The sequence below is a fragment of the Sinocyclocheilus anshuiensis genome, unplaced genomic scaffold (genome assembly GCF_001515605.1).
Source record: "Sinocyclocheilus anshuiensis isolate Anshui unplaced genomic scaffold, SAMN03320099.WGS_v1.1 scaffold1468, whole genome shotgun sequence".
Taxonomy (NCBI): Eukaryota; Metazoa; Chordata; class Actinopteri; order Cypriniformes; family Cyprinidae; genus Sinocyclocheilus; species Sinocyclocheilus anshuiensis.
The window spans coordinates 713,311-724,069 of NW_015546129.1; the positions used below are offsets into that span (position 1 = coordinate 713,311).

Here is a 10,759-nt window from a genome sequence, read left to right on the forward strand (position 1 = left end):
CATCTAAATGCCACTTCAGATGCAGCTTCTGTGTTGATTTAATTTGCTTGGTAACAGCCCAAATGTCTTATTATTCTAATTCACTGATTAAATGTAAGAATTTGACTCAAAAGATAATGGACACTTTTAGAAAAAATGGCTTTATAAAGGTAAAAATGCCCATAAAATGCAAAAATCAGTTTAAACTTATTGGAAAATATTAATTTCTATCAGTATGAACTGACCACCACACAGAATATGAAGAATATTAAAAACATTAGGAGTCAGCTGTCTTCGGCAGTCCTTAAGGTACCAGCACAATAACACACTCAGCAAAATATAGTCTAATTATCGTTATCGATAAAATCCCAGAAAATATCGAGATATAATTTTTTGTCAATAACGCACACCCCTACTTGAGGGTAATTATGGGCTAATTTAAATTTTTGGGTGAACTAACCCTTTAACTGAGCTAAATGATGACACTACTGTCATCTGAAGAGCTGCTTTCCAGCTGTAATTAAATTAAATGCATAACTGATGAATTTCACAGTTATTTTCATGTTTATTAAATGTGAAGCTGCTTTGAAGCAATCTTTACACTCTTTAAAATAAAGATTCCAAAGAGGGATGCCATAGAAGAATCATTTTTGGTTCCCCAAAGAACCATTCAGTGAACAGTTCTTAACCATTTTTTTCTTAGTATGAAGAACATTTGAATAATCTTAAAAACCTTTTGAGCAATGAAAAGGTTCTAAACTCCTAAAAAAAGGTTATTTTCTGGCATCCATGGCTCCATGAAGAACCTCCGTGGAACCTTTCTATTCCACAAAAGGTTTAACATTTTAAAATGTTCTTCACACTTTGAAAAAATGGTTCTTTCACTGAAAGGTTCTTTGAGGAACCCAAAATTATTCTTCTTTAGCATCGCTGTGAAAACCCTCATTTGAAACCGTTCTTTTTTTAAAAGATTGTAAGGATGTTAAAATCTCCTTATGGAACCATTAATTCCAACAAAACTCCTTTATTTTTAGGAGTGTATTGCTAAATTGCTATATAAATGTGACTTGACCTCTACAGAAAGATATGTAGAATTTGAATCCCCATCATTCATGGTTTTACACATCCCCTGCCCTTCAGTTTCATTAATGAATTATTTAGCTAACTTGTCCTACCTTCGTGAGCGGGACCGTCAGGTGTGGATCTGGTGTGAACTCCAGACTGAAGCAGTGTGGAGAATTGTGCTTGTATGATTCTACAGCAACAGCTCTGACAGGTGCGGCGCTCTTGTCTTCGTTCTCTGCGACTGGGCATTCTGGAGGTGATCTGAAATATCAGTGGATCAGCTTGCAGGGTGTTCATTTCACGCAAAAATGGGTTATGTATGTATAAGCTTTTCACAGCGTTTGGGGGAGAACATGGGTCAGGGCAGTGAAATTAAGACAGGTCAGGGGTCGACTGGTCTGCGTCCCAGCAGGAGTTTGATCGTTGGAAATGTCAGTGTGCAGGAGCAGAGATATATTGATGGATGCTTTCGCTGCAGCCCCTGTGACAGGTTATGTTGGCATTAGTAGAAAGCAGTATCAGGACGCCAGCCAAAAGTACTTCATTCCTGTTGTTCAATGCATTTTCATTTCCCCTCTTGAAATTGAGAGCTTGACCAGAACATATTTCTGAAAGTCTGATATATATTTTATTAAAATACTTTTTTAAATTACAACATATACTTTTAAAAACATTTTTGCCAAAATAAAGCTGAAATAAAATAAATAAAAATATTAAATAAAAAAAACTTGCCTTAGCAACTAACTGAAATAAGCTTACGTTGAAGCACTAAAATTTGTACTTGTATGATTCTACAGCAACAGCTCTGACAGGTGCGGCGCTCTTGTCTTCGTTCTCTGCGACTGGGCATTCTGGAGGTGATCTGAAATATCAGTGGATCAGCTTGCAGGGTGTTCATTTCACGCAAAAATGGGTTATGTATGTATAAGCTTTTCACAGCGTTTGGGGGAGAACATGGGTCAGGGCAGTGAAATTAAGACAGGTCAGGGGTCGACTGGTCTGCGTCCCAGCAGGAGTTTGATCGTTGGAAATGTCAGTGTGCAGGAGCAGAGATATATTGATGGATGCTTTCGCTGCAGCCCCTGTGACAGGTTATGTTGGCATTAGTAGAAAGCAGTATCAGGACGCCAGCCAAAAGTACTTCATTCCTGTTGTTCAATGCATTTTCATTTCCCCTCTTGAAATTGAGAGCTTGACCAGAACATATTTCTGAAAGTCTGATATATATTTTATTAAAATACTTTTTTAAATTACAACATATACTTTTAAAAACATTTTTGCCAAAATAAAGCTGAAATAAAATAAATAAAAATATTAAATAAAAAAAACTTGCCTTAGCAACTAACTGAAATAAGCTTACGTTGAAGCACTAAAATCACTTAGTACTTAGAAATAAAATAAAATAGAAACATTAGATGAAAAACGTAAACTAAACTAAATTAGAAATGCTGTCTTTTCAATTAACTTCAAGCACTAAAATAAACAAAACCTAAAATAAAAATAAATTAAACCTAAATAGTAATATTATAAAAATACGAGCAAAAAAACCCTGAAAATATAAAAACCAAGGCTAATTCAAAATATTAATAAACACCATAATAATAAATAAGTCTCATACACACAAACCTTTCATGCCCAGCTGGCTGCCCAACATTGTGGCACTAATGGCAGTATTATCTGGGACGTCCCCTATAAATGCCAGAGGCACCAGTAAGGAAACATGAGCACTGCTCGTGGAAATATTTGTCCTATCTGAATGCTCCACCATTCGGGGAGAGTCTTCCTCCAGCGGTGCATCGGTGTCGTTCAGATGTGTGCAGAACTTAAAACCAGCGACAGACCCCAGAACCCGGTTCCAGTCCTAGAAAACAAGCATATATGAGTGAGTCTATAAATAACTGCAAAATCCAATTATAGCAGTGATCATCATACTCACTACACTTATGTCAGGGTTCCTGATGTCGTGATCCTGAGAGTAAAGTCCAATGCAGACGAAAGTTATGGAGAGGATTAGCAGACTGAGGAAGAACACAACTACAGGAGGGTGTCGAGATACCTGAACTCTCAGGTTAGACACAGGCCTCCACTGACCCATAATGCACCAGGAGTGAAGACACCACCTGTGAGGTTTAAACCACGCCAAATATGTAATGCCTATATTCAGAATGGGATACTAGCTAACTACTTAAAAGAATAGCTCATCCAAAAATGGAAATGTTCAGCTAATTTTATTAAAAAAATAAAATAAAAAAAGTGAAACAATAGGTAGAATTCCATCTTATAGTGCCTAGGGTTTTAAAAAAGCAGTATAAGCTACATTATATTATATGACCTAATATCATGTTTAGTTAATATCTTGGTGATAATTGTTTTTTTTTTCCCCTCACACACATTTTTAATTTTGTGTAAAAATGGCTTAACTTTTAGCTGTTTGACCAAGCATTAATTAGAAATTATTCATTGTAATTACTGTAAATGTTACATAAAAATCGAGTGCTTTGCATTATGGGATACAATCCAATTTAGTGTGTACTGTATACTACACATTTTAGCATATGTAGTATTATGTAGAATGCATCAAGTTCTATTTGGGTTCTTCGTGAACCCTGAAAAATGTACTGCATACAATAATAAAAGTAGTGTCAGTATGTTAATGACACCCTTTCTAAACTCATAGTTGCATAAAGTATGAACAGTCAGTTTAGTTCATGCCTTGACACATGAACTAGATTGTACAATCATAATCGGATCATATTATAAAGTTTACCCCATTACTTACCTTTAATTACGCTCATTTAACTAGCGCGTAGAGACGTTTCACTGACCAGGCTGAAATGTAGTTTGTCATGTAAATATTGACTTCCTCACAGGTGGGTTGCCTTCAAGACAGCTTTAATTCCAAAATAAAAGTCCCGTGGCGAAGACGCATACATTGCAAATCTAACACATTTTAATTCAATCAAGATAAACACTGTGTTTTGTGCAACATATATTTGAAAGAATGTAATGTAAAGTCATTAAAACAGTATTAAACGCTTTATGTGTTGTGTAAAATAGGTAATAGTAGAAAAAGAAGAAAAAAAACACCAGCTATGCATTAATAAAATCAAAATGAATGAAATGTAAATCGACTGTTTTAAATTAAATGTGAAATGTGTTCTGGATATACGGTACCTATTTTATAAGGAATTGTTTTTTTCGGTCGAACGTTTCTGTCGATCTTTTATTGTGTAAAGCAGAAAGCGGAAGCGCTGTCCGTTGCTTCCTCCTGCTGTCCGCCGTGCTCACTCCTGCTGTTTGAATGAGACCTTTTAATGATTAAATTCATATTCAGATACTTAAATTTGATAAAAGCAGTTGAAAGGTGAGATTTTATGATTTCATTTCGGTGCATCTTGTTTAAACACAACATGAATATCGTGTGTTTAAATCAACCCGCTGTTACTAGAAGCTAACCTGATAGCACAGTTTACTATATATATATATATATATTACTTACAAAACCAATATTTAATTAAGAAGCGTAAAGTCTGTATTTGATATTTAAAACACGTTTGACTTCTTACTCAAAGCAGAATAATGTTATTTTTAGCATTATTTATATGTTTATGCTGTTTATTAATATTTTGAATTAGCTTTTATTTTTCTGTTTTCATTTTGATTGGTTTAAATTTTGTTTTTGTTTTTTAAATATATGTTGTTAGTTTTTTTTTTTTAATATTTCAATTTAGCTTTGAATTATGTTTATTTCTGTGTTTGTTTAGTTTTTTTCTCACAATATTTCTATTTGATTTTATTTCATCTTTATTTAAATGACTGAAAACAATTATACAATAACAGCACAAGCAGATACAGTTAAACATAAAAAATAATTGCATATAAATAGTCTGTGAGAAAATACTTAGAGTAACTTAGGAATGAACTTCCTCCGTCACATTCATAAAATATAATATGATAGTAATATATGAAAGCTCTTTCCCCCAGAGAGTAAAGTTTCAGTTTGGATGCAATTTGAAATTACAGTAAAACAAATCAAAACACACAACTGACAAAAGTGTACTGTCACGTTATATTTTTAAATCAGGGCTTGTGATTTCATTTATGATCATTCTGATTTCTTTCATATTTCAGTCATGTCCTCAGACGCTGTGAAGAAGAGAAAGCCGAAGGTCATCCGAAATGAAACGGGAACTCCAGAGACCAAGCGAGGTCGAGCAGAAGGCGATCAGGTGAGCAGCGCTGATCTGAAATGCATTGAAAAGCTCAAACCGATTGTGTTAGTGCTGTTTGTGATGTGATTGCAGCAGAGCAGTACATTAACCCTCAAATCATTCTTCTTTTCTTATAACTCTCATATCCATGTGCAGCTGAGTGCAGTCAGTTCACATGTCAAGTTCAGGAAGGTCAGGTTGAGGCAGGTGCAGGTACCATCCAGCATGCTCCACTCATTTAGGCTTCAGGGCGTATTACAGAAAGTTTCTTATCTTGGGTCTTAACTTAAGATGCGATATGTTAAATTAGGATTTTTCAGAAATTCGTATTACAGAAGCAAATCTTAACTTGATTTGGGATTCTTATCCTATCTTACAAAATCGTTTCTTATCTTTAGTTAGGAAATCTTAAATTGCATTATCAAGCTCGACAATCCACTCTCAGGTCTGTTACCAAGCAACCAACACTGCGCAAGCTGCTGATGAGGTAAACAAAATAATAGAAGCTAGCTACTAGGGCTGCACGATTAATCGAATGCGATTGTCGTGCGCATTTTGTTAGAAAAGCCGGTTCTGTAATCAGCAGTAAATCATCATCACGTGCTTTGATTTATCGTGCAGCCCTACTAGCTACTTCACTTTGAAAATCGCCTTTTGCAAAAAACTGTAAGGCATTAGTCACTTGCACTATAAACGGTAATGCTCTGTGACGCTTTGTTGGTCTCTGTAATGCTGGTTGCAGTTCCTTGCTAACTGTAATATCATGCTGCGTGGCAGTCTGTAATTACTTATAAGTGTTTTGTCATCAAAATTAGGGATGTTCATTTTAACCGTTAACCGACCGTGAAGAATTTTGACCGATTAATACAACCCAATAAATGGTTTAAAAAGTCATTTATTTATTCATTTTTAGTAATTTAGCAAAATATTTAAAAAGGTTTGCTGCATGGTTGAAATAAGCTTTTTTTAGATGAAAAAAAAAATCATAAGTCGCGTCTGAGTCGCATTTTATTATTTCATTCAGAAATAGGCCTAATGCGACACGAAATGTGTTAGCCTACTTCACTCACGTTCCAATATCCACGTAAAACAAAATGTTTGCATAACATCACGGGCGGTACGGTGATAACGCGTAACGGCACAGATTTTACTACATATTTAAACTGAGCAGTGTGTTTCTTGAATCACTTGAAATTTTTCCTTCTAACAGTGGACGCGTATGCGGCGCCGGCGCAATCACTTTAATTTGTTCCTTTCCTTCTAACAGTGGAAGCAACTACTCCTTTTAGTCCTAAAGATAATCGGAATTGTAAAAGGTTTGCCTTTATTTGTGTACATTCACAATAAAAACAAATCTTTGTGCTTTTGCAAAATAAGCCTAAAGAAAAATAGGATGCCGCGTTCTGCCGTCTGGTTTCCTTTCGCGCAACATAAAAATTAACCGAAACTCTGAATACTAGGCTACTTGTTGCACAGTTTTTCTTTCGTTTTCTTAATAAAATGTAACACATCTTCAGGGTCCTCCAAGAGACTTTCTACCATTAAACATCTCCGTTCTTCATTTTCAATTATTAATAAATGTAATACCATTGTTTGACAGTGCAATTATAAGCATTTTTTCCATTAGCTATCAAATAATTTTGAAGTTAGGACAGCTGTGGGGTTGTCCTAAAGTTAAGACGGTTGTTAGGATTTTTTGTCAAGTTAGGAGGTTTCTGTAATACCCCCTTGCTATCTGTAGTTAAGATAAGATAACACACTTAGGAAACGCTGTTCTGTAATAGCTTTTGTCCTAAATGTGGTCCTAACTGAAATTACCATGTTTACCAAACAGATAAGATAAGATTTTAAAGTTAGGATCGTTCTGTAATACGCCCCCAGATGTCTTTCTTTCTTGAGTTGTGTTCAGATGAGTTTCAGTGAGCAGATATGTTGATGTGAGACTCATGTGGCATGTGTACATAGGTCACGTATCCAGCCGGACCTCATCTTATCGGACAGAGGAAGCTGTTTACAGCAAAGACTCAGGTTCCCGTGAGATCTGTCTGTCTGTCTCTCTCTCTCTCTCTCTCTCTTTGACAGCTGAAGGCTCCAAAATGAACACTTATCAATCAAACAATATAAAAATTGTAATTTGGACATTTTATTTCACGACTTGCAAGGGATAATGTTGAATGTAAGAATGATATTCTGTTTGAAAGTTAAATAATAATAATAATTATTATTTATGACATTATTATTGTAAATCATTTTAACTTGTAATATAATTTTATATAAATTAAATATAAATTAATATTAAAAATTAGAAATAGTTGCCAAAAGTCAATATGCTGTTTAGTATGGAAAAATAAAGGTAATTGTGACTTTTTATCTCACAATTGACTTTTTTTCTCAGAATTGCGTGATATAAACTCACAATTGTGAGTTAAAAAGTCATAATTGTGAGATTTATATCTCGCAATTCTGATAGCAATTCTCGCAATTCTGATTTTATATCTCGCAATTCTGATTTTATAACTTGCAGTTGTGAGTTTATATCACGCAACTCTGTGAAAAAAAGTCAGAATTGTGAGATTAAAAAAAACGGGCTTCCATAGTTTAGCGTAATTAAAAAAAAAAAATTATAATAAAAATAATACTATTATTAGTTGTAGTAATAGCAATAATGATAATTATTATTATAAGTGTTTTTAAATGTATAATATTAGTCATATAATAATAATAATAAGCATTATTGTTATAAAAAAATATTTGCTGTCATTGACAAATCAGAATCAAGTATTTTAGAGAGCCATGTAATTTAACGTTAATTAAACTCACCCACCATTAGCAGGTCGTTTTGGATCCTATTAAATCATAAATAAATGCAATTTTGGATATCCTGCTCTACTGTCGACACCTTTTCTGTTGCACTTTCGGGCGAGGAGGTTCACATCTCACAGTTTTGTAATCTCATCCCATTAGAAAGTATGTGATTGGCGCACAACTGTTAGGCAGGGTTGTGTGTGTGTCATCTGGTCACTCACTGTGTGTGTGTTCCTCAGGCCGTTCGTGTGTATAATGAAGAGGTGGAGTTGGAGGCCAGGGACCCGCAGCAGGACTACATGCTGTATAAGGACACGTGTGCCGCTCTGGCCAAACTGATGGCGGAAATCCAGGAGCTGAAAGCCGGCGGCGCGAAAGTCGGAGTGAGTTTCACATTTGCTATGTGACAGAAAATGGAGGTGAATGAATGAAGCTGACATTTGTTTTTTGCGTCCTAGAGCGTGGAGATCGAGGAGAGACGCACACAGTGCAGCGTTCATTTCATTACCCTGAAGAAACTCAACCGCCTGGCGCACATGCGACTGAAGAAAGGCCGAGACCAGACACATGAGGTGAACACACACAGACACACACACACCAGTTCTGCATGGAACACTAGTGAACTTCATACTCCAGTGTGCACGCTTTTTAAAACACTACATAAAGCAAGATACAACAATAAACATTTAAAACCGTTGGATGCTACATTCTCACATTTTTCTAATTATGCTCGGCTTTTAAAATATTTAATCTGCTAGAATTCTAGAAATCATGGAATTTTATTTATTTATTTGTTTGCTTGTTAGTTTATTAGAAAATATGATTATATTGCATGTTTAATTTAGTTTTAGTGATTTTATGTGATTTTGTCATTTTTATTATTATTTTTATTATTATTTTTATTTAGCTTTAATTTATTTGAGTTAGTTGTTTTAATTTTAGTACTTCAACTTATTTTGTCAGTTACTGCCAAGGTAACAGCTCTAATTTTTATAAAAAAAATTTGTTTTAAGTTTTTCATATATATATATATAACATGGTTATATATGTTATGACAAATGTATGGCAAATGTAATATGCCATACCATGTTTTATTTCAATTTGTGTCCGGATTTCTGTTTAACATGTTTGGTATATGATTGTTTCAACCAACAATATTTGTCTGTTTAACGATTAAAGTAATTTGTTAAATAGTTGTAGTTAACAATATTAACACTTGACAATTTTTCATATCCAAATTTGTATTCTGTGCATTGTATACATACAATGTATAGTGCAGAAATAGCAAATGTAATATGCCATACCATGTTTTATTTCAATTTGTGTCCGGATTTCTGTTTAACATGTTTGGTATATGATTGTTTCAACCAACAATATTTGTCTGTCTGCAGGCAAAGCAGCGAGTGGATGTTCTTCATTTGCAGCTGCAGAATCTGTTGTATGAGGTCATGCACCTGCAGAAAGAAATCGGCAAATGTCTCGAGTTCAGGTGAGTTTTACCATGCATTTCTAAGCCTTGAAATGTCATGGAAATGGAAATTTCTAGAGTGAATAAACATGATTCTAATCAGGCTCAGCTATAAAAATATGTAATCTGCTAGAATACTATTGAATTATTATTGTTCTTTGTTTCAGGTCTCAGCATGAGGAGATTGAGTTGGTCAGTGAAGAGGAGTTTTTTCAGGAGGCTCCGGCTGAGATCTCACGCCCTCATGTCACCCGCGATGACCAACACCAGCTCACGCTCGCCCGCCTGGACTGGGAACTAGAGCAGAGGAAGAGGTAAGACACACCAGCAACTCTCTATTAGCCTCTAAATCCTGACCAGGAGATGTTAAGATGTTGTTGTTCCATGCTGCAGGTTGGCGGAGCAGTATAAGATGTCTCTGGCTAGAAAGGAGAAGATCCAGAAAGCCATTGAGCAGAAGAGAGAATATCTGAGCAGCCTTCAACCTGGACTGCAAAACATCATGCAGGTGAAGCGCTAGATTGGCACAAATACACTACTGGTCAGAAGTGCTCATCAATCCTGCATTTATTTGAATAAAAAGTAAAAAGTCATATTTTGTAAATATTATTGCATTTTAAAATAACTGTTTTCTATTTGAGTATAATTTAAAATGTAATTTATTTCTGTGATCAAAGCTGAATTTTCAGCATCATTACTCCAGTCTTCAGTGTCACATGATCCTTCAGAAATCATTTGAATATGCTGATTTGCTGCTCAAGAAACATTTCTTATTAATGTTGAAAATAGTTGTGCCGCTTAATCTTTTTGTGTAAATGGTGATACACAACCGTTCAAAAGTTTGGAGTAAGTAAGATTTAAAGGGATGCATTTTATTAATCAAAAGTGACTATAAAGACATTTATAATGTAATAAAAGATTTGTAATAAATGCTGCTCTGCTGAACTTTCTATTTATTGAAAAAATGTGTTACGAAAATATTAATCAGCAAAAACTGTTTTCAATATTGATAACAGTGTGAAATGTTTCTTGAGCAGCAAATCAGAATATTATATTAATCATGTGACATTGAAGACTGGAGTAATGATACTGAAAATTCAGCTTTGCATCACTGGAATAAATTACATTTAATATATATTAAAAAAATTTTTTTGAATTTGTAATAATATTTCACAATATTACTGTTTTCACTGTATTTTTGAAAAAAAAAATGAATGCAGCCTTAGTGAGT

The 10,759-nt window shown here is 34.5% G+C and overlaps 2 protein-coding genes across 5 annotated transcripts in view; one reads left to right on the plus strand and one right to left on the minus strand.

The window, feature by feature from the left end:
* LOC107701076 (transmembrane protein 248-like) overlaps window positions 1–3,898 on the minus strand; it is a 5,738-nt gene extending 1,840 nt beyond the window's left edge. The window contains exons 1-5 of the mRNA XM_016503013.1: window positions 3,824–3,898; window positions 2,981–3,164; window positions 2,671–2,905; window positions 1,982–2,126; window positions 1,155–1,305 (exon numbers count right to left, since the gene is read on the minus strand). Coding sequence (XP_016358499.1) covers window positions 1,155–1,305; window positions 1,982–2,126; window positions 2,671–2,905; window positions 2,981–3,139 — 690 coding nt within the window. The 5' untranslated portion in view covers window positions 3,140–3,164; window positions 3,824–3,898. The remainder of the gene's footprint in view (window positions 1–1,154; window positions 1,306–1,981; window positions 2,127–2,670; window positions 2,906–2,980; window positions 3,165–3,823) is intronic.
* Window positions 1–10,759, plus strand: part of LOC107701075 (THO complex subunit 5 homolog) — a 25,105-nt gene that overhangs the window by 3,715 nt on the left and 10,631 nt on the right. The window contains exons 1-9 of one of the 4 annotated variants that reach the window (XM_016503009.1): window positions 4,271–4,408; window positions 5,176–5,273; window positions 5,412–5,468; window positions 7,221–7,283; window positions 8,300–8,443; window positions 8,519–8,632; window positions 9,452–9,549; window positions 9,696–9,842; window positions 9,922–10,036. In XM_016503009.1, the coding sequence (XP_016358495.1) occupies window positions 5,178–5,273; window positions 5,412–5,468; window positions 7,221–7,283; window positions 8,300–8,443; window positions 8,519–8,632; window positions 9,452–9,549; window positions 9,696–9,842; window positions 9,922–10,036 (834 nt within the window). In that variant the 5' untranslated portion in view covers window positions 4,271–4,408; window positions 5,176–5,177. Of the gene's footprint in view, window positions 1–4,270; window positions 4,409–5,175; window positions 5,274–5,411; window positions 5,469–7,220; window positions 7,284–8,299; window positions 8,444–8,518; window positions 8,633–9,451; window positions 9,550–9,695; window positions 9,843–9,921; window positions 10,037–10,759 lie in introns of those variants that run through there. The other 3 variants (XM_016503010.1, XM_016503011.1, XM_016503012.1) reach the window with 3 other exon arrangements.